The sequence below is a fragment of the Phyllostomus hastatus genome, unplaced genomic scaffold (genome assembly GCF_019186645.2).
Source record: "Phyllostomus hastatus isolate PE091 unplaced genomic scaffold, TTU_PhHast_1.1 phas_scaffold_60, whole genome shotgun sequence".
Lineage (NCBI taxonomy): Eukaryota > Metazoa > Chordata > Mammalia > Chiroptera > Phyllostomidae > Phyllostomus > Phyllostomus hastatus.
In genome coordinates this window covers 8,736,037-8,760,147 of record NW_025334038.1, presented here as the reverse complement: position 1 = coordinate 8,760,147, position 24,111 = coordinate 8,736,037, and the positions used below count along the sequence as shown (strand labels likewise).

At 34.1% G+C, this 24,111-nt stretch overlaps 1 protein-coding gene across 1 annotated transcript in view; it reads right to left on the bottom strand.

The window, feature by feature from the left end:
- Positions 1 to 333: 333 nt before the first annotated feature.
- SLC35F5 (solute carrier family 35 member F5) overlaps positions 334 to 24,111 on the bottom strand; it is a 42,936-nt gene continuing 19,158 nt past the window's right edge. The window contains exons 8-16 of the mRNA XM_045826277.1: positions 21,884 to 21,965; positions 21,054 to 21,141; positions 19,703 to 19,767; positions 17,657 to 17,761; positions 14,298 to 14,457; positions 7,905 to 7,995; positions 3,982 to 4,136; positions 3,384 to 3,477; positions 334 to 1,179 (exon numbers count right to left, since the gene is read on the bottom strand). Of these exons, the coding sequence (XP_045682233.1) occupies positions 3,402 to 3,477; positions 3,982 to 4,136; positions 7,905 to 7,995; positions 14,298 to 14,457; positions 17,657 to 17,761; positions 19,703 to 19,767; positions 21,054 to 21,141; positions 21,884 to 21,965 (822 nt within the window). The 3' untranslated portion in view covers positions 334 to 1,179; positions 3,384 to 3,401. The remainder of the gene's footprint in view (positions 1,180 to 3,383; positions 3,478 to 3,981; positions 4,137 to 7,904; positions 7,996 to 14,297; positions 14,458 to 17,656; positions 17,762 to 19,702; positions 19,768 to 21,053; positions 21,142 to 21,883; positions 21,966 to 24,111) is intronic.

Here is a 24,111-nt window from a genome sequence, read left to right as displayed (position 1 = left end):
TTCATAGTATGTGGCTGGATACTTTCTGGACAGGCCCTGTATATGCATCGTGATGTCTACAGCAAATAGAATCTAGGAGCAGGAGCATAATAAGGACATACATATAAGACCTAAGTTTAAGAGTTAAAATTAGGAGTGTTTTATATTTAATTTAAGCTGCATAGAGAAAAATTCAAATGTAATTTTTAAAGCAGAGATTCTTCTTTCTTTGGTATTTTACCCATTAAAATTATTTTTTTTAAAAGCTAGAATTATTTAAAAGAGAGACATTCAGTTCTATAGTAATCTGGCACATCCCTACATGAAAAAAACTCAGAAATCAACCAAAAGATCTATAATATGCAAATATATATAAACATTTTATTTTAATAATTACTCTTTATCACTTCAATTTAATTCATTCCATTATGAAAATGTCTTAACTGAAGAGAGAATATTTCTTCAAAACTCTAAAGTAAGCAGAGCTTTATCAATTAAATTTATAGCAATACAGCCTTTAGAAATACATGATTCTTCATTTTGCAATATTTCCCCTTTAAAAATTTGTCATGGTTTGTCACAGATTTAAAATACAAGGCACCTAATGCTATGAAAGGATAATACAGTATATGTAGTGTAAGTGAACCACATTCTTTCTTAAATATTGTTTCTGAAGTCCAACCAAACTTACATGAACATACTTTTACATAAATAAAGATTTTTTTGTGTTAATTTGCAATATTCTACTGAACTCAAAAATATAATCTGTACCCATCACAGGCAGCTTAATTTAGAATTTTACCTGTAAGAAGCACTGATCTACATACTAAATGATTTCTTGAAAACATTTTCATAATATAGTCCAGCATTTAACAAATAATGTGTAAGGATAGTCTCCAAAACATTTAGGATTTTATCCCTTGATTACCTCAAATTATTTCATTAGCTGAATTCCTTGAGAGGTGTAAGGCAGATTGGTCCTTTAGATGGACTATGGACTGAAACTTCCTATATAGTGATATACACACAGCTACATAGCAAATTACTTCATTATGAAAATGAAGAAAACCGATACGAGGAAAATATATTTTAGAGTTCCAAAGAACTGAAACTGTTAATTTTCAGACTAGGCACTGAAAGATTTTTCTCCAAAAACTTGCCAGAGATTGTCTCTTCGCTATACAATGTTCCATTGTCAAGCTGAAAATAAAGCAAACACAAAGTCCTCATTACATAACAACTGTCATAGCTTTAATTTTCTATAGTATATATTTTAAAAATGAAAATTATCTTGACATTGAAATATATATCAAACACAGTATATGTCTACATAAATTATATATAATTGGATATTTGCACTTGAAGCAAGTACTGAGAACTCATGAAAGTGAGTTCTACAGCAATGTCAAAGGCTTATACCTAATACTCCTTAAAGATCACGCAGTCAGTTTAATCATGGTGTATTTCACCATTACCCCTGGTGACAGAGACTCCTGCACAACCTGTCCTACTTTACTCTATTGTAGTCCACTTTCGTTAGTGTTTTCTCTCTCACCTTTAACCAGTTCTTATGTCCAAAAATATGGAAACCTTCTCTGTGTGTGGGGTGACCATGAATGTGAGTATGGGAACAATGAACAATATAGTAGGGAGGGAAAATGCTTAAGTTATAACAATAAAAAGTTTTAAAAAATAACTATGTGTATATTTTTTAAATTTAAAGATGGCAAATAAACACATATTTAGTTCCACTCTGTCCCTGAAACCTCAGTAAAAAGGCAATAAAGGGATTTTTTAAAAGAAATAAATCACATAGACAAAAAGAACAGAGAGAAGAAAATAGCAGCTAACTCTTAACTAGCAATGAAGAAATATGACCAGATATCTCTCTAAAGTGAAGACTCAACTGAAAACAAGCAGACTGTTATAAATTTTATAGAAAAAGCAGTTAGACACTCAGATGCCTTTCTTATTTTTCACAGATGGTGCCTCTGCTCTATCCCAGGGGAAAATCTGAGGTTTATCCCCTAGAAATGGTGGTTACCTAAGGTCTCTGGATTGGGGAAATAATCACAATGCTATATGGCTCAGGTAAAAGTAACGTGTTTAGTCATAACAATGTAAATACTGGTTACAGATCTGTCCAAAATTATGCAATAACTATATTGGACTGAGGAGGAGGAAGGAATGATAAAAGTTTGGGAAACAGGCAAATAGGGTAGGAGCTGAGGATGGAGACACTTGAAAGTAATCTATGTTCATTTACCATAGTGGGAAAACCAACTGAGTATGCTGAGAAACTGAGAAATCATGAAATACAAATATAAGCATGGTACTTAGAGTGGCAGGGAGAGAAATACCAAAAGACTTGAGTAAGAGTTTAAAGTGATTCCTGAGAGTGGGAAAAGAATGAAAGCAGGGTAGATGGCACAGAGCAGGAGGAGGTGCCTTGTACAAAAAAACTTGTAGAACTCTGAACTGCAGGAATGTATAACCATCACAACAAAAGGAGAAATGACCAATCACAGCAGAACACAAAACGAAGACAATTAGCTTTAGTTTAGATGTGAATTTACCACAAAGAATTTACTGAAGGTCAGTGCAATTGCAAGGAATTGATTGGAGTTCTTCAACGTTCTAGGTGGGGAGGGGAACCCCTGTTGTAATCAGGAAACAATTCCATCTAAATTGCCTGAAGTTATCTCAGAAGAAAGAGGCCTGAATCTCCAGAATCTCACTAATGTACTGTGATCTCTCATTCTAAATAAATAATCACTTTTGTACCTGCCAAAAATACATGTCAAATATATTTCAAGCATTCATTCAGTGAAGCATAAAATATCATATACTTTCTATCCTGTAAGAAATATAAAAGGTAATATTTCTTGAAACACTGTTAAGTGAAAAAGCATTGAGAATCAAGTTATACATTGTGTCAGTTATGGTAACACACACATGCACAGAAAAAGACTGAAATACACCAAAGTGTTACATTTTTTTCCTGAATTTTATACTCAGGGAAAAAAATGTTTCTAAAGTATATCATTAAATAAAATGAATAAAAGTAATAGTTAAAATTTGGGATCGCTTAGTTTGGGTCAGGAACTAATACTACACATGCTTCAAGTTTATGAAGTATTTACTACTTCTAACAACCTTATGAGGGAGGTTCTATTGTAACCCCATTTCACAAATAAGAAAACTGAGACACAGAGGTTAAGAACCTTATATAAAGTCACACAGCTAGTACCTGGAGAAACTGGAATCGAAACCAAGCACTTTGACTCTGTTAGCCTCTAGGCTCTATTGACTCTCAAACAATTAATTATGGACATTCAATTCTGCATTTAAGTACTACAAAAATTAGAACCTTAGTCAATACTAATGCCAGCCAATATACAAACCTGGACTACTGACAACAGCTAACTCACGCCATCCTCCTGAGAAACACCGTGCATAGGAATAAGACTCTCACACTGTTCACTGTCTTCTGGAACCCTTTAAAACAAAGCCATAGTTAAGAAGAGCTTTAGAGCTGAAGGGAACCCTTAAAAATGATCCACACAAATGTCTGAAGCTATGTGGTCAGAACTAACACTAGGGAAAAATTTCCCAGTAACTTGTCCCACATTCTTTTTATAATAGAATGTGAAAAGCTCTTCCTCTTGAAAAAAAAATGAAAAATATTGAGGCAATGTTATCATATTTTATTAAGAAGTTATTCAAACCAATAAAAGTTTTCTACATTTAAATGTTATAGCAAAACAGTAAGAACCTTGGTTTTATCTGTGAATCAAAATACTTTAAAAAAATAGTTGTGAAGAAGAAACTATTTTATCACCCAAAGGATCTGAACAAACATTTTAATTTTACCTGGCACAGTACATTTATAAACCATAATCTTTCAGCTATTCCTCACAAAATCTCTAAAAGCTAGCATGATATGATACCCAGCTTATTTAACAATTGCCTTTTAAAAATATATATTGTAATTAAACCTACCTCTGAATTCGATGTTTTCTGCATATAAAGGCAAAAATTCTTCTGATTCCCACCATCACAGGATCCCAATTATTATAATGGCATAGAAGAGTTACAATAAAAAATGAAAAAAATACAGGGACAGCGCCTGCAAAAAATAACCAGGAAAACTGCACCTAAAAGTAAGAGATAGGAAAAAAACCCCACAGTCATCATGAAGACAATTTTCTCCTTTAATGTATTTTCCATTCATGAAAAGTTGCAGGAATAAAACAAAATACCAAGAAAATAATACTAAGCACTGACAATACATTACTAAGTAAATTAGTACTAAATATAAGGATTCAGGACTTTAACATATTAACCACTTACATAAATTACCAACAAAAACATTTCTCACTTGGAAAACAGCCTAAAGGAAAGCCAGGAAGGCCTGCTTTGCATTCATTAGTCATAGTATTCTGGGAACAGAACCTTATGAAACTTTAAGCTTTTTCTTACACATCAAGTTTCCCATTTCTTCTTTATTGATTACTGCTTATTCTCAAGTTGATCCCTCTCTTCAGTTTCTGAAGTCATCGTCAAAAACTCACATTAAAAACATGTTATGCTCTAGTTGTGGTATGTTGTGTTGTTATAGTTCTTTTCATATGACGGTATTAAAAACAGATGAAATTCAACTGAATTTTTTCTAAACCTTCTATCAACAATTTGTAACAAACTCTAATCCTCACACTTAAAACAAGCTTGATTATCTAGTAACAAATGAAAAAACTCAAAAGGAAATTGTGACTAAGTAAAGTAAAAACTATAAAATAGAAATACTTTTACTAAGAAATATCCCTGGCTGGCGTAGCTCAGTGGATTGAGCGCGGGCTGCGAACCAAAGTGTCGCAGGTTCGATTCCCAGTCAGGGTACATGCCTGGGTTGCAGGCCATGACCCCCAGCAACCCCACACTGATGTTTCTCTCTCTCTCTCTTTCTCCCTCCCTTCCCTCTCTAAAAAATAAAATAAAATAAAATCTTTAAAAAAAAAAAAAAGAAATGTGAGCCACAGAAGAGAAATGGTAAGCCAAGCCTCAGTTGGTGCAGAGCCCTAAAGCATCACTAAATCTGACCTGCCAATCCATCACTTTATCAGAGTTGTCAAGAATATTAAAATAAGAGATACATAAAGTTAACCCCCCCTCAAAATCATTCTTCTCTTTCAGTAGTTTAGCTTTACCACATTCACCTATCTAAGATAAAGAAAACAAAACAAAAAAAAACTCTGTCAAAGAAGCCTGCACTGATGAACTACTACTGGTACTCGACTACAACACAATGGTGGTTTGCTTTCAAAATAATGACAAAAACAGTAACTCCAGCCTTTAAAATACGGAGGAAAAACTACTTGTCCTCTTTAAGGGTTAAGAAAAACAAGGTTTAGAATCATAGACAAGACACCCTCTGGTGGGAAACATACACTATTTCATTTCATAGCACCACTAGAGCAAAGGGGTTTTGTGAGAATAATGTTTCTACAAGGGACTCACAATGCATAACACATGAGTAATCACTGGCAAATTTTAACATGTACAACCTGCTTGTACTGTACACAAACGCAGGTTGACTCAGCCTAAGAACACCCAGGAAAGCTCAGTCAGTAAGAGAAAATAAAAAGCCTTCATGTTGAGATCAAACTATTGGTATAACAAATTCTTGGAACATTTGCCAGCCTACTTAATAATCTAGAAAAACCATAATGTGCTTAAATAACCCAAGACCAGAAAAGTATGAAAAACTTAAGACTAATAGGAGTTGAAACTGAAGATCTAGTTGACAGAATGATTTCATGAATATTCAACTAAAAACCCCATTTTATAACTGAATTAAAGCAAACTTTATACAGGTAGATAAAACCTTAGATGACTTTCAAAGGCAAACTTCACATTTAACAAAGCAGGTATGTGTTACCACATAATAAAAAAATTTTGAAGCTAGGAAGCTAGGAAATTATGAATCAAGAAGCTAGGAAGACAATTTTTTAAAATGAAGAAAGTTATTAACAGAGAAAATTGCCTACATAAACAAAAAATGTCTAATTCCTAAATATATCTGAATATAAATCTGAATATACAACCCATGGACATGAACTAAGAGAGGGAATGCAGGTGGGAGTGGGGTGCAGGGCATAGGGAATAAAGGGGAGAAATGGGATAACTATAATAGCATGATCAATAAAATATATTAAAAAATATATCTGAATACAACCAGGGATGGTTCCTAATATATAAAATATCAATTATAAATAGGTCAAAGCAATCAATTTGCTTTAAGCACAATAAGTATTATTAATAAATGCTAAAATTTCAGAAACTACATATAAACATGTTTGGCTAAAAGAATAAAAAACCCTATGAAAGCAGATTTCTCCTGCCATGCGTCTGGTACAGCTCTGGCACATAGCCTGCTACTTTCCAGAAGGTATCTTCCTCCCCTCAATTCCCAAAAGAGACTCCACCTATTCATTTAAATGGTTGCCTAATAATATATGTGAAGACAATCAAGAAAAGACTATTTGGTTATATTATTCTAATTAATGACATATATATATTTTTCTTTTTCTTGTGTTTTGCCTTCATCTTAAAATATTTGACTAAACAGATTATAAAATTATTTAATAATGTCTCCTGTGACAATTCTTTTTTTATAACACCCTAAAATTAACCATCAGTCTTTATTTTTCAAATCTATAAAAGCTGATGTTTCAAAATACCAGGAAAGTTCATTTCTGCAGTGGTCTACCCAAACCCTCTAAGAAGCAGCACTTCCCCAGTTTCACTAGAACAATTCTTGTTGATACTCAAAGATTATGACCCTGAGATGTAGAAGGACTTGGATATTATTTAAATCTATAAAAAAAACTAATATGTGTAACTTTAATATTATATATACTTTATAATTTCACATTCTTTGAAAATGCATGGTATATAAGATATTTAATTCTCAATTAAGGAGATCTCTATTTTTAATCATGACAAATAAGAATTTACTGAACCACAAAATAAGTTAAATATCAGCACAGAATTTTTTTTAAATAAATAAGATAGATATCATTGAGAGTATTTTGCCTTTATCCTATAAAGGACACAAATATCTAAAGAAAAACAGCTTTCAAAATCTGATTATAACTTCTACACATTATAAGCTTTTGGCTTTGAAGTATTTCCTATTCTAATTATATCAAACCAACCTCTCCCCCAGGCCACACACATTATTTTGTTACTTCAAAGCTTACGGATATTGAACTGGGTGATACATGGCTACACTACACCTTTTAGCATTAACAAATGACACATCTCTTTTCCCCCTACTAACCCTAGGAATACTAAAGAATCTCCTCCCTTCAGGCTGCTGGGAAGGGTGCAGGTCCTCTTTTCCGAGATGTTCCCAATGGTACCCATATTTATCACAGGATCCCCATATCCAGGCTAGGACTTCACAGAAGAGGGAAGAAGCCCCTGCCCTGCTGAGTGCAGGTAGAAATGAGCATTCACTGACAAACAATACCGCTAATACTCCTCTCATGTCTATAGTGGTATGAGCATAGTGTTAAGGAGTTTATCTTAGAAATCAAAACACTAATACTTATATGACAAAATATGCTTCCTACTCTAAACCACTGACTTACCAAGAATCTACGGAACACAATCAGCTGCCAAAGTGAACAACTACATATGAAGATACTGCTCTTAAGATAAAAAATTGAAAAGCTAAAAATGCAAGAGATTACCCATTTATTTTGCTACTTTTTCTATCTCCATGTAGTAAAGTACCTTGGGAGAGAAGGCATCAAGTATTATTCATGGTTGTATCCCTTATAATTTAGTCATATCCCTTAACTTTCATTATCTCTTTTTTAATAATATACCTAAAATATCTAATAAGTAGTTTGCCTTACCTTTTGCATACACATGTCAGCTATTATGGACAGAGGTATTGTAAGGCTTAGTGCAAGGGTGCCTATCAATGATGAGGTAAGAAAGCAGCCCCTAAATAGAAAAAAGAAAACACACATTTTCATATTAAAAAAGTGAAAGAACCAAAGAAAAACAATAATCAAAGACGACCTATCCTAAAATATAGATGTGAGATCAAAAGAAAAACTAAGAGCTCAGGATGGACTGAGACATAATAATTAATAAAATTACTAAGATAATTCTTAAAGTTTATCTTCAAATATTAAAAACCCAAATATAAGTATAAAATTTTGAAATATTTATGCTATTTTTTCAAGACCTGCTTACAGATACTTTCAACTTTGAATGTATAATTTATTTTTCCTTAACATTGTTTACAAAACTGTCAAGAGTTGTGAAAATGATACTTACCTAACAAAGGAGGGAGTTTTATTAAAACTGTAGGACAATACCTCACAACACAGAGTTTAAGAAAGTGATAAGCCAACATGTTAGTCGGTCATCAAACCAAAAATATCTCATAAGAACTAAAAGCTTTTATATGTGTGTTGCCCTTTTGGTTTTGCTTAGTATTGAAAAGGAAAAAAAAACAGTTGTTTTTAAAGGACACTTCCTTGTTTTCCATTTTTCTAGCAATTGTCCTAACCAAAACCTATTTTATTTTTACCATAAACTATCAATATTGGTATCAAATTTTAAGATATCAATCTGTACATAAATTTGTTTAGCTGAAAAAAATGAAGGAAAGCATGTATTATATCAAATACATGAACCATTTATAAAGACTAATAATTTAGGTGAATAAGAAAATGAATTATAGGCCAAGGTAAAACATAATGTGTATAATTAAGACTAGAGACCCATGGAAATTATAGGCAAGCAAATTCTAGCCTAGGATATGTTAAAATTAATAATGCTCTCCCACAATAAAAGAGGCTCTCTCTTGAAAGTGGCATGTGAAGTATTCAACAGAGGCTGGACAATTAGTTCTTTTTTAAATCATTTTTTATTATTCAATTACAGTTGACATTCAATATTATATTAGTTTCAAGTGTACTAAGTGATCATCCAATAAATCTGACACCCATCTGACACCATACATAGTTATTAGAATATTATTGACTATATTCCCAGAGTTCTGGCCAAAAGGAAGGTATAGGTAGACACCCTTTGCTTCCTTGCACAACCAAAAGGAGGATTAACAACCAATCTAAAATGAATAAACAACCAAAAGTGTCAGAAAATTAAACTGCATGGAGCTCCAACAACCAAGGAATTAAAGAAAAACTCAATCAGAACAACCAGACTGGTAAGGCTGGGGACCACCAGCCCCGACTCAGAGAAACCTCCATGATGCAGCAGCCTGGGAAATGGAGCTGAGTGAAGGGGAAAACTGAGACTCAGAGCTGACTGTGGGCTATGACTAGGGAGGCCATGGTGGGAGATACTCCCAGTCTCACAGGGGAGTTTGTTAAAAAGTGCACCAGTGAGGAGCAGGAGAGCTGCAGTGTTCTCTCTCTGGCCCCTCCCCCACAGGCAGCAAAGAGAGTTGCCCTGCCCAGTGAATACCTAAGGCCACGCCCCATTACAACCCATCCATTGCACCCAGACTAAGAAATATGGACCAAATGAAAGAACACAGCAAAGCCTCAGAAAGAGAACTAAACGAGGGGGAGATTGTCAACCTATCTGATGGAGAATTTTAAGCCCTGGTAGTCAAAATGCTCACAGATCTGATTGAGCTTGGTCAAAAAATGAAAAAACAAATGAAGGATACCCAAAGTGGAATAAAGCAAAATATTCAGAGAACCAATAGTGACGGGAAGGAAACCAAGACTCCAAGCAACAAGTTGAAACAAAAGAAATAAACACCCATTCAGAAGACAAGGAAGGAACACGAATTCAAAAAAGTGAAGAGAGGCTTAGGAACCTCTGGGACAACTTAAAATGTTCCAATATCCAAATTATAGGGGTGCCAGAAGAAGAAGAAGAATAGCAAGAAATTGACAACTTATTTCAACAAATAATGAAGGAAAACTTCCCCAATCTGGCAAAGGAAATAGACTTCCAGGAAGTCCAGGAAGTCCAGGAAGCCCAGAGAGTCCCAAAGAACTTGAACCCAAAGAGGAACGCACCAAGATACATCATCATTAAGTTACCCAAGATTAAAGATAAGGAGAAAATCCTAAAAGAAGCCAGAGAAAAGGAGACAGTTACCTAAAAGGAGTTCCCATTAGACTATCAGCTGATTTCTCAAAAGAAACCTTGCAGGCAAGAAGGGGCTGAAAAGAAGTATTTGAAGTCATGAAAAGCAAGGACCTACATCCAAGATTATTCTATCCAGCAATGCTATCATTTAGAATGGAAGGACAGATCAAGTGCTTCCCAGATAAGGTCAAGTTAAAGGAGTTAATCATCACCAAGCCCTTATTATATGAAATATTAAAGGGACTTATCTAAGAAAAAGAAGATAAAAATACAAACAGTAAAATGACAACAAACTCACAACTATCAACAAATTAACCCAAAAGAAAAGAAAAACAATGAAAACAAAAAGTAAGCAAACAATCAGAACAGGAACAGAATCAGAGAAATGGACATCACCTGGAGAGATTTCAGTGGGGAGGAGGAAGGGAGGAATAGGGGGGAAAATGTACAGGGAAGAAGGAGCATAATTAGTAGGCATAAAATAGATGGGGAGAGATAAAAATGGTATAGGAAACAGAGGACTCAAAGAACTTATATGCACAACCCATGGTTATGAACTAAGACAGGGGGAATGCTGGAGGGTTGTGGGGGCAGGGTGGAGGGGAGATAAAAGGGGGAAAAGTGGGAAAACTGTAATTGCATAATCAATAAAAATACTTAAAAAAAGAATATTATTGACTATATTCCCTGTTCTGTATGTTATATCCCCATGGCTATTCTGTAACAACCAATTTGTACTTCTTAATCCCTTCACCTTTTTCACCCATCCCACAAATCACCCTCCCAGCTGGCAACTTCAAAATGTTCTCTGTATTTATGAGTCTGTTTCTGTTCTGTTTGTTCATTTATTTTGTTTCTTAGATTCAACTGTTAATAGATATGTATCTATTGCCATTTTATTGTTCATATTTTTATCTTGTTTTTTCTTCTTCTTCCTAAAGGAGAAACTTTAACATTTCATGTAATACCGGTTTGGTGGTAATGAACTCCTTTAGTATTTTCTTGTCTGGGAAGCTCTTTATCTGTCCTTCAACTCTAAATGATAGCTTTGCTGGGTAGAGTAATCATGTTGTAGCTCCTTGCTTTTCATCTCTGAATATTTCTTGCCACTTCCTTCTAGCCTGCAAAGTTCCTGTAGATGAATCAGCTGTCCGTCTTATGGAAGCTCCTGTGTGGGAAACTAACTGCTTTTCTCTTGCTGTTTTTAAGATTCTCTCTTTGTCTTTAACCATTTACATTTTAATTCTGATGTGTCTTGGTATCGGCCTATTTGGGTTCATCTTGTTTGGGATTCTATGTGTTTCCTGAATTTGTGTGTTTATTTCCTTTACCAGGTTAGATATGTTTTCTGTCATTATTTTTTTCATATAGGTTTTGAATTCCTTATTCTCTCTCCTCCTTTAGGCACCCTCATGATGTGAGTGTTGGTTTGCTTGAAGTTGTCCCAGAGACTTTTTACACTATCTTCATTTTTTGCGAGGGATTTTTTTTTTCCTTTTTGCTATTCTGATTGGGTGTTTTGTGCTTCCTTACATTTCAAATAATTGATTTGTGTCTCAGCTTCATCTACCCTACTGTTGATTCCCTATAAACTATTCTTCATTTCAGCTACTATATCCTTCATTTCTGACTTTTTCTTTTTATGATTTCTATGTCCTTTTTCATGCTCTTGAAGTTCTCACAAAGTTCCCTGAGCATCCTTATAACTATCATTTCAAACTTTGTATCTGGCAGTTTGCTTGGCTCCATTTCACTTAGTTCTTTTTCTGGAGATTTCTACTGTTCTTTCATTTGGGACCTATTTCTTTATCTCTGCATTTTGTCTGCTTCTCTAAGTTTGTTCCTATGTATTCAGTAGAGCGGTCGTGTCTTCCAGACACGGCAGAGTGGGCCTGTATAATTGGTGACCTATAGGACCCAGTAACACAGCCTCCCCAGTCACCCAATCTGGAAGTTTATGTTTTTTTCATTACTTATTAATTTTACTGCTATTGAGTTACTATTATAAATACTCTTAAATGCTTGTGTGTAGAAGTGTATCTGAAAAGTAAACCGTGAGATCCTGAAAAATCTATCCCAGATAAGGAGAAACACAGCTTGGATCATAATACATGACTTTCAGGGTCCAATGTAATTAATCAGTAATAAACACTCATAATATACAATAGGGAATATAAATAGTTCTCTGTGGAGAATGATTTTTAAATTCTCTATCAAATCTAAAGTCTACTTGTTTGACTCTGTCTTAGAGGCACTTATCCTACAGGACACTAACATATATAAGGATACTCAATATTGTATTACTCACAAAGCAAAAGACTAAAAACTTAAAATGTCTCTGAATAATACACTGGTAAAACATTATGTTCTATCCATTAGATAACATGATAGATTAGAATATAGTGAAGGAAGTTGAGAGGGAAGTTCATAAAATACAGTATTTTAAAATACAGGCTTTTAAAAAAATGAATTGAATTTAAGTGCTGTTATGTAAAGATTTACAAGCAAATAATTTGTGAATAAGTAAAGTACAGAACAATATCCATAGTATGCTCCCATGTGTGTCAAAAATAAAACAAATTGAGGGAAAAAGTAAGAGACTGAGACATACTTCTGTATGTACAGAAAATATTGTAGAAGGTTTAGAAGTTAATAGTGGTTGCCTCTGGGTAAAAGGAATAGAGGTTTATAGCAGAAGGGAGATTTCCTTTTGATTGTGAACCTTTTGTATACTTTTGTATGTATTACTCTTTTAATTTTAAAAAAGTAAAATAAAAAGAGTAAAATATTATGAAACATGCTATTTGTATTTCTTTAAATATAAAATCTTCTAAGGGAGAGATTACATGTCACAACTCATATCTGATCATCCCCAAAGCCTACATTATATTCTGCTGAATGCAATAAAACTCTTTTGCATATGTTTGTTAAAAATTAAGCTCTCAATAATGAAGGAGCATTTTAATATTTGTGGGTGGCACAATCCATCTAAGTTAAATCACAATACAACCAGTAAGTAGTTTTATCTGTTCCAAACCAAAAGTGAAGAGAGGCAAAGAAACAACAGAACAAAAGAAGTGACAGGGCAAGAGGACAAGAGGGATATGATATATACTAACACATAAAATAAAATATGTAACTCCTTTTGGTTAAAAAAAGTGAGCTCCTAAAATGCATGTAAAGAAAGATGGAAAGGTGAACGAGTAAGTGAATACTGAGATCAAAGAGCTTCAGATTAGCAAAGGAACTTAAGTACACAAATTGCCACAATACAAAGTAAACTTTTAAGTACTACATGAAAGAAGAGTGAGTGTTGAGGATCAACAAAGTAGAGATATTTCCTTACCTGGGGAGGAGAAAGAAGTGTAGGCAAAGCATAAAAGAAAGACTTCGTACAAATGCTATCTCTGTTGCAGTCTTTTGCAACAAAAAACTAGTCAGTAGTCTTAATTGTCATGTAATAAAATTCATTTAAGAGTTTAAGTAAAATTTGTGTTTCTTTTTAAGTTCCTATTAAATGGAAGCAGGACTAAGTATCAAGCTCTATATTTGAAAGGTTTCTTAAACTCCATACATGATATTATCTTCTAAGTTTTTTAAGATTATTATCACATATCAACATATTTGATATTACAACACATTTAATCAGACTTTAGGGTTTGCATATGTGGCTTACCCACATTAAAAGTCCTGAGAATAAACAAAACAGTCTATGAATGGCCAAATAGACAGTCTCTAAAATAAGCAAAGGCTCTTAAATGAGCAAAGTCCCCCCAGATTCTCACTCAGAACTCACGTCATTAATGCTTAGGATACAATGTAGTAAGTTTGGATGTCCATTAGATGACACTTTCATTTGCATAACACTGTAATTCCAAAAACACTTAAAAAATTTACTTTAGATCATTCACATTCCTTCATTCTTAAGTATTTATTAAGCTCCTTTTATGTGCACAACACTACCCTATACAGTGGATAATTAGAAGTTGAAAGTAAAAAACAAAGCTCCTGCTTTAATGGAGTTATTGTATTAAATTGTAAAGTGTGTGGGGTGAGAAGCTGCACAGGAAGGGCCATCAGAAGACAAAAGAAACATAAATGCTTAAACTATCCAAAAGTTCATAAACTGGTAACTAATAAATCATAGGGTAATAAATGGTACATACCACAACCACAGGAACTCTGAGAGAACTGTTCCAATAAGGCCATTAATGATGATGCACATTAATACTACTTTATTGGGAAATTCAAAGTCCTCAAATCCAGTATAATGAAGTAAAAAGAAACCTGGCCATAAGAGCAGCAGATTAAATAGACCTACAAAACCTAAGCATGTATAAAAGAGATAAAAGTTAGTTTCTGTGAATTATTTAAATTTTCCAAACTTATAACTCTATACTTAGAACACAGGTTTTGTACAAAGAACTCTAGTAGGTTTCCTTAACTGGAAATAAAAGAAGCAAAGAAACTTCTGTTTCTTTGTTTTAAAATCAGTCCTTGGAAAGATAACTCAACAGCAGAGAAAACTGTATCAAGCAAGTGGTGATCACTGAGTCTTCAAGGTTCAAATATCCACAATGCATCTATTCAAAAAGAAGGGTTGTTAACTTTACCTAGTAATAATATACAGGGTGGGGCAAAGTAGGTTTACAGTTGTTGCGTATGCAACACAGAGTTTACTCTTGTATTTTTATTTATTAATTATTGTATTATTTTCCATATGAACAACTATAAAGCTACTTTTGCCCAACACTGTATTGTCCTAGAAAGAAATAACTAGTATATTATGTGTATGTGTTTGTATATTCAACCTAAATTAATTATAAGGAATTTACTGTTTGTTCTGATTCAACTCATTGTTATGTTTAAAGCACCTGTGCTATATTAGGAATAATGGAGGAAGGGTCCAAAAAAGGGCAAAATTCTTGGTTCCTGACTTCCCAGAGCTCATAATTAATTGGTGAGATACACATATATAAATACCTATTCAATGTGTGTACCAAGCACAGACTACTTATAAGGAAGGCTGTAATGTTTAGTGGTTAGAAGTGTGTGCTCTGCAGTCCGACTGCCCTGGGTTCTGATCCCAAGCTCTACCATTCACTAGTACTGTAAACCTTAGGCAAGAGCAGAACCTCTTTTAAGCTCCGGTTTTCCAGTCTATAAGTGTAGAACAATATTTAATTAGGTTATTGGAAAGACTACATAAAACATAAAATATAGCACAGTACCTGGCAAAGAGTAAACAGTAATAAAGGATAGTTATTATTATAACAATATAAGTTTATACATGACTATATACATATAAAGACTATAAAGACTATAAAGAAAAATTATAATAATTTTATAGTAATTTTACTACACTTTCTATACAGTTAAACATTATCACAGATCCACTATGAGATCCATGAGGTAACTATAAAGCTTTTTTAAAAGAAAGTTAAATTACAGTAGATATATATTTTATATTGGCTGCTAAATAATAAACTAGTATTTAGGATACCTAGTTAAATCTAAACACGACTGGGGTATCTACTTTCACCTGCCTTCTCTAAAGAACTGTCCTTGGACAGCGAACAAGTCTGCCTTCCCCAGGAAGTTCCCTCCCCTGCCTACCCCCCACCCTCTGCAGCCAATGACTGCACTCACAAGGCCAGCCCTGTGGCAGAAAGCCCAGTGATTCAAGGTCAGGACATCACAGAGGAGTGCCTAGACATTAGGCTCTACCTCCCACCTGCTCTGTGTTGCTTCTCTCACTCCCCTGCCAGTTGTTCCTGCAAAGCAACCCCTCAATAAATCATCTACACTAAATCCCTGTCCCATACCCCAAATCTAGGAAACCCAGTGTAAGACATCTAGTAATACAAATAAAATAGAACAAAATGACACACACAGAGATGGGACTCATGATCTAAAAGGCTTGAATAATATTAAAAAATTATAATTAAAATGCCAAAATTTGGCATCATTAAGAACCAAATCTATTTTCTGGTGCCTGAACTATCAAATCTATGAAATCCCACATACATTAACAATGTTTGGACCTACAAATCATTTCATCTATTCTCCAGACCCTTCAGAATCTGGCCTGCATATCTTCCTGTTCTTTCCTAAAGTGAGTGAATGCTCTAGCATAATCACACTGACCTAGTCACTGTGGCCTGCTATGCTCTCACTTCCCCATACCTAAGAACCCTCCACATTCCAATCATCATTTCTTTTTTCCCTAGTCCTGTCTATTATAAAACTCAGATCAAACCCATATTGCTTTCCATATCATATCATATATGAAGAAAACCAAGTTACATATCTATGTATATTCTATTAAATTAAGCAATTTTTCTTAAAAGTTACCTATCTTAAAAAACAAAAATAAATAATGCTAGCATTTTATTCCATCACAGATGGAATTTTCTATGACTATACAATAAGATATTTTTTAAATGATCTTCATTTTTAAGGTGTATTTACTGAATTTTATAATTAAAAGGAACTTGAATGACCACTCAGTTTGGTGGCTTTTCAAACATTGTATTTTTGTTAGTCTTTAGGTAAAGATATTATAACTGTTTTTAGCATAAAAATCTTTTCTACAAATTAAAATTCCAGTTGAAACAGCAAAGGAGTCCACGAACCAGACCCACACATACAACTCCACAACTTCCCAACATTCCCAGGATCCTGTGTAAATCAGTAATTTGGAAGTTAAGTATCTAATCCAACCTCCTCATTTTTCAGATGCGCATGAGCTAAATGAAGTTAGAACAGCTATATTACAGGTCTCCTGATTTCCCGTAAGCTGTACTTTGAACCCTCACCACTAGGCTTCTTTACCTATTGGTATTCCATTATCTTTTGAAAGGTATCTTCAGATATCCTACAGATAACACAAATTTTTTACTGAGCTGATTTTTGGCAAAAGAAAATTTATAAATCACATTAGGTATTTTATTTACCAAAATTAATAACTGATTCCAAAAACAATAGTTGGGTAATTTGAAAAATCTATGTCATAAAAGAATCCAATTGTCAAAGATAAAGTACAAATGACAAAACCTTAAATGGCCCACAATTTTTAATGAAAATAAGTACATAGACTGGAACAGTATTATACATATATCCTTTGGGGGCAGTTTCCCCAATCCTGTTTCCAACAACTCAAAACAGCAAAAAGTATATACAACAGGTATACTCTCACTGCTTATAATACCATGATTCTGTCATATCATTGGGGAAAATATCTGATTCACAGGCTGAAGACATTAATGCAAAAAAAGGAGTTAGAAGGAACTTCTTTCTTTATCTCCCATTGAGGAAATGGGCAGTCCTCAGAGGTGCACAACTATGAAGGACAAGGTAAGAGAAAATCATTGAGATTGGACTTCATGATCTTTAAAAGCTGAAGGTTTTAAAGAATTACATGGGGTGGGAGGCGGGAAGCCTTCCCTATTCCCTCCAAAAACCAAAACCATAACCCTACGTTAATCATTCAGAGTAAACAGCCTCACAAGTTAAACATTCTTACCAAAGAACATTGGAATATCCAACTTATCTTCTCTGTCTACTTTTCTCTTAATCATGACAATATAGACAGCATAGAGCATGGCTCCAACAAGAGACCAAATGGAACCTGTAAAGATCAACATAATGATTTAAAGCATTTGTTCACTAACTCATTTGAAACACACTTATTTAAAATCTAACAATGTGTCAGATCCTATTTCAAGAAATGAGTGTACATGAAAAGGTAAGTATAGCCCACACATCTTTGTCCTCCAGGAGTATAGGAAAGACTTTAAAGAGTAAACAAATAAATGCAAAAACATTCACCTCAATGATCTAACCACTTATACATGTTATAATACTAAAATTCATGTACATAGCACTTTGTTTTTTAATTTTGAAATGCATACCTCCTATTGTTCCTACATAAACAATTTTGTTACTTGACACAGTCCAACTCTAACACTGCTTCTTTTCCTCTCTAAGCTGTTGCTTAGATTGTTCCCCCCTGCATGTGTCATTTTTAATATACATTCCACTACTACCTATCTTCAAGGCCCTGTAAAAGTCCCATCTCTGCCATAAAGCATCCTCTTTCTACTCTGCTGAATTCCTATCCTGTCTTCTATTTTAGACAATTAATACTTTCTATAGTTAAATGTGGTATTATTTTATTCTCTAGTGGCTTCATTTTGTAAGTCTCATATACTCATTACAATCAAGAATTCCTTGAAAACTGCAAACACATAATTTATAATTTTTAATGTTCCCAAATATCTAAAATAACACAGGGCTCAGTGTGTGCATAATAAATACCGATTCTTTTTAATGTGTTAAGTCATTCTCAAAAACATTGAAGTAAACCTTTAAAAACAGCTAAATAATGTGCTGTCTGGCAAGTGACTATAACAATAATCAATTATCTAAAAGTCCAATGTTTTATTAAATATGTTTATTATCAAACTTTTTAAAAATAGCAACAGGAAAGCATGTCAACACAATCTCACACACACAACAAATATGTATATTGTTTTACATATACAAAGCTGCTCAAGGTGAGAAAGAGTTGAGGCAATTCAAGACACAGCTCACTGGACAGTAACCAGGAATAGTTAAGAAGTATTATTCTATTCAATAAACTTCAAATATCTAAAGTACCCAGAGAAAAAACATTAACTTTGTTTTTGTTAAATCTAAACAATGAATCAAAAACAAGTAAAAAACCTGGCGGACACTGCCTTAAAACTAACATTATTATTAATGTCACTAGTAACATCAACATCGTGTGTCTTCTGATAAAATGTTCTGATCAGAACACAATACTGCTACCTTGGTATTCTTACCAAAAAAATGCACAACATAAATTTAACCGTAAGGAAATATCAGACAAAACCAAATTGTGGGTCATTCTACAAAACAACTGGACAGTATTCTTCAAAAAGTGTTAAGGTTATGACAGAAAAAGATTGAGGGATAGTTCCACGTTAAAGGAAACTTAGGAGGCACAACAAGTTAATGCAATAAGTGATCCTGTATCAGAAAAAAAAAACATTAGTGGAAAAGTAGTGAAGCTTGAAAGGGACTAAAGACTACATAATATAATTCCAGTCAATGTTAACTACTTATTTTTATAACTGTAATGTAGTTATGTACATAGTTAACAGAGAATCTGGATAAGGCTATATAAGAGTTCTGTAAACTATTTTTGAATTTTTTAACATTATTCTCAAAGGAAAGTTTTTAATTAATTTATTTTTAGAGACATTGGAAGGGAGGGAAAAAGCGAGGGAGAGAACCATCAATGTGTGAAAGATGCAGTGATCAGCTGCCCTTCCCACACTGCCAACTGGAGGCCAGGCCTGCAACCCGGGCATATACCCTGACCTGGAATTGAACCAGTGACCTTTTGGTTCACAGTCCAGTGCTCGATCCATTGAGCTACAACAGCCAAGGCAGAAAGTATTTTTTTTAAGGCCTGTTAGTGCCCACCCTCTGTGGGTGTGTGATGATGATATGAACAAACTTTCTTATATAATCTAATAGAAAGAATGCAGCATCAGATACTTACCTATTGTATTTCTTTCAGCAGATTTTTCAGATCCTGACAGGTTTACCAGCACGACACCTCCAATACTACAAGAATAACAGTCATTACTGATGAACAAGATAATAAATTCCTTAAAACAGGGGTATCAAACTCATTTTCTCTGGGGACCACATCAGCCTCGCAGTTGCCTTCAAAGGGCTGAATGTAATTTTAGGACTGTATAAATGTAACTACTCCTTAACTAGGGGCAAGGAGCTCTACATTTGGCCCTTTGAAGGCAACCACAAGGCTGATGTGGCCCCTGGGGAAAATGAGTTTGAAACCCCTGCCATAAAAGGACTAATCATAAAGATTATTTATAAGTGATCAAGGCTAATTTTTGGGTAAAATTGTCAAAGAATTCATGATTTAATTAATATCTAACAATGGTGTCAGTATAGTATAAGTGCTGTAATATTAACCTATTTAATCCACACAAAATGCACAATATTACTTTAATGGAAGTTATTATCGTTACTGCCATTCCAATTTTACACGTGAGAAAACTAAGCACAAAGAGAAGTACTTGACCAAAATCACACAGCTGAGATCTAAGAAATCCTCTCAGGAAAATTTAAGGGAAGTGCCCATGGACACAGAGCAGACCTGTGATTCAACCTAACTCTAATAGCTGATACTAATCTCTCCATTTAAATCATTCTGCTACCTCCTCTGATTTGATTTTCTCTCACAAAAGCAATCGCTTTATCAAACCAACACATCTTTCTTGAGTACTATTGGTAGCAAAGGCCTGTGCTAGATCTACGGTGACACAAACCTTTTGGCCTTCAAGGGATTACAATCTCGTAGGGAAGACAAGACAAACATACACAAAGTTAAATAAAAATAAAATAAAAAACTGAAATATAGTTATTGACAATATTGATGCTATATAGTAATATAAAATGGAAGATTGAGGCTGATACATTCAGAGAAGACTACCCGTTAAGATTTCTAGAAGTGGGAAGAGTAAAAACCAGAACCCAAAACAAAAAAGAGAACTCGTTTTAAGAAAAGGAAATGGAAACTTGGGAGGCCATGAGCATTAAGTTGCCACGTTAACTTAAATGTGAATGTCCCTACAATACTTATAAGTCTGCAGTCATATGCATAGGAACCAAAGCTGCCTAGGGCTCCTTCCCTCAGGCCACCCTCCCCAAGAGAGTTTAGAAAATTAGTCAAGGATGTGCATAATGTCTGTTGAGTGCATAATGTCTGTTTAAAACTTTCTGCACCTATACAGTGTACTGTAAGTTATCCACTATCATTATCAGAAAATTTTTAAACATCATATTTTTAACAGAATAAACCAGCTATTACACTATATTTTTACCTTAAAATTACAGCCAATAGTTTAGAAAGAGTAAATCTATCTCCACTGTTACTTGGAAACACTGCAGCAAGGATTAAGGTAAAAAGTCCTATGGAGAGAAAAAGATGAAAAAGAATACATTAGCTTAAACACTGCCAAATTATTTACTACCAATTTGATTATTTAAATAAATTATACATCTAACTTTTAAACTGATTTTGTCATTTTTAAATAACTAAGAATAAGACTGCAGTTACCTAGGCACCTAGGCTGAGATGTTCAAACCATACATAAAAACAGCCTCAGTCTAAACTAAACCATGTTTATTTCAACAATACAGATCAAGTATAGTCCTGTTTTTTAAAACTAAGAGAGTTAAACTGAGCATTCAGAGTAACATTCTGACATCACAATCAAGCTTGTATGCTAAAGTTATTTTTGCAACTTCAAAAGCACTTTTTTTATCTTCTAGAACGGGAAGGTGATTCAAATTTAAAAATAAAAATACCTTTCACGGGACAAATTATAGTTCTGAGATAAACAATTACATTTAGCCAAAGGGTGTAGAAAAAGATCTTCAGAAAGATTATGTGAAAGAAAGGATAACTATAATTAATACAAAGCACCAGCATATTGGTATAAAAATATTATAAAGTATTTATTAAAAATATAAATAGCACAAGGCTATGGCATAAAACTATAAAGACTAAGAAGTGGTTAAAATACACTAATCCAATGGGAACAAATGAAATAATTTATAACAAGATAAAGGTATGTGTATATGCACACACACACACATATTAGAAATAGATCTCAATTCATAATGCAGATTTTAAAGATACATTCCTTACCAGAAGTTGAGGACAGAATATTAACAATAGCAACTTGTGTGTCTGAAAGTGCTTCTTGATATGACAAATTTGCCAAAAACCACTAAACAAACGGAAAACAAAGTGAAACCTAGTGAATGACATGTTTATATTTGCCATTACAATTTATAGTCTTCCTCCTTTTTTCCCCCCTAACCACTGTTATCATGAGAGGTTTTAAAAATCTGCTCTGTATTGAAAAATCACATGCCCAAAAGGAGGACAAGCAATTACAATCAGACCTAAGATCTTTTCCCATAAAAAATTAATAATGGTTGGTTAAAAATTAGCCTTCAGGTCTTTTCTAAAATGATTAAATTTAATATCAAATAGACTTCAAAATTTTCTTTATTCAAGCACTGCTAGTACTCTATTAAGCTCATATAAATCAAATTTAAGTAGGGGGAGATTCTCAAACATTACAATATACACACTTAAACACAGCATGATGAGAAATGAACAAAATGATATCCTATTGGGATAGATGAAACTAGCTAGCTAGCTAGCTAGCTAGGTTGCTGGATAAAAGGCCAAATTTACTTTGGAAATTTAAAAATGTGAATTTACTGGAGAACTGATCATTTATCTGATTCTGTTTGGAGACACAATACAAAGAGTTCTCACAACTTCAGATATAATAAAGGAAGTTTTCCAGCTACGATAATTTTTTTTCTTCTTTTTTCCCTTTTGCTCATCTAGGCTAAGATGCTCTTATATTCCCAACCCTGTGCCTACTTTGATTTAGAGAATAAGAAATAAGACCTCTTTTAATGAAGCCTAGTATGTGTATGTGTGTTTGTCTATGTGTGTCTTGCATGTGTGTGTGTCCAAAGTTCATTCATTGTCACTGTTATCAGATATTCTAATGCATATTTCCACAATTCATCCATTTTTCTGTTCATGGACACTTTTTGACTATTTCAAACAATGCTGCTATGGACATTCTAACATATGCTTCCTGGGGCATATATACACCCAGATGGCTGAGTCAATTGAGATAAATTAACTACTTGTCTATTTTTGGGATCTCTATTACTTAAACATACTATTGGATAATCATAGTCCACTGAAGAATGACTTGTCTCTGTTAAGAGAGGTATATCTCTTAATCTCTCTCAGAGCTTGTTAAGTGAGTAGTATAATTATTAACATTTACATTGCATTTCAATGAAGTAAAAATCATGAAACATGATTTTTGAGCACTGTTAAAAGGTAGCAGATAGATGAGAGTCTAGTAGTGTCCACTCAGTGCCTCAAGGCTAAAGTCAGAATAAAACTATGGCAAAGTTATTCTGATTCCACCTGTAGTCTTCTGACTGCCTAGATCAGCAATTTTCAACCAGTGTGCCTCAAGAATTTTTAAAATATGCAATACCTATTTAGTCAAAGGTACTGACCTCTTTTCCCTTACAATGTTAAATTAAAAAAAAAAAAGACAACAGCCAACACAACACAGCAGTCCATTGAGAATGAATCAAAATTATATATATGTTTTGTCAGATCATCAAAAAATATATTTTTTGGTGTGATGCAGAAATTTAGTAATTAGTTTATGTGTGCCATGAGATGAAAAACATTGAAAATTGCTGCATTAGCCAATAGCCACATGGGCTACTGAGCAACTGAAGTATGTCTAATCTAAATAGAAATGTTTATAAGATGAAATTGAGAGGAATGGTGACAGGAGAGATCCTTTTGGTCTCTCCCCTTGAAGTTTCAACAATTTGAATAGCTATAACTCAACAAAGGATTCCCTGCTCAACACACAAACACACCTGAGAAATTCATGCATTGAAATATCTAAAGGTGAGCAAGTGGGGGCAAACTGGGGGCAGTGAGAAGGGAGAAAAATCTGAGATGAGCCAGGAATGCAGCTCTAAAAATGGGAACTCATGGCGGGGCTCAGCCTAGAGAGGGGAGGAATCCAATTGTGGCTGTCACTCCCTTCAGCCAGCAGGAGCAAAGAGACTCAGTAGCATTCTGCAGGAGAAGGCAGTATGAGCTGTGGCTGAGCCCAGAGACCTGGCAGTCCTTGTGGCTGCAGTTGTCAGACAGTCCAAATACAAGACAGGGAAACAAAGCCACAGACCCTGGCTACCCAGTAACCTCCCAGAGCTCATCTCCCTTTGCCCTTGGTGTCAGGCTGCAGAGCACATTATTTGCAAACCCAAGAACTGGTATTACAGAATCACTTTTTTTCCCCTAGGCAA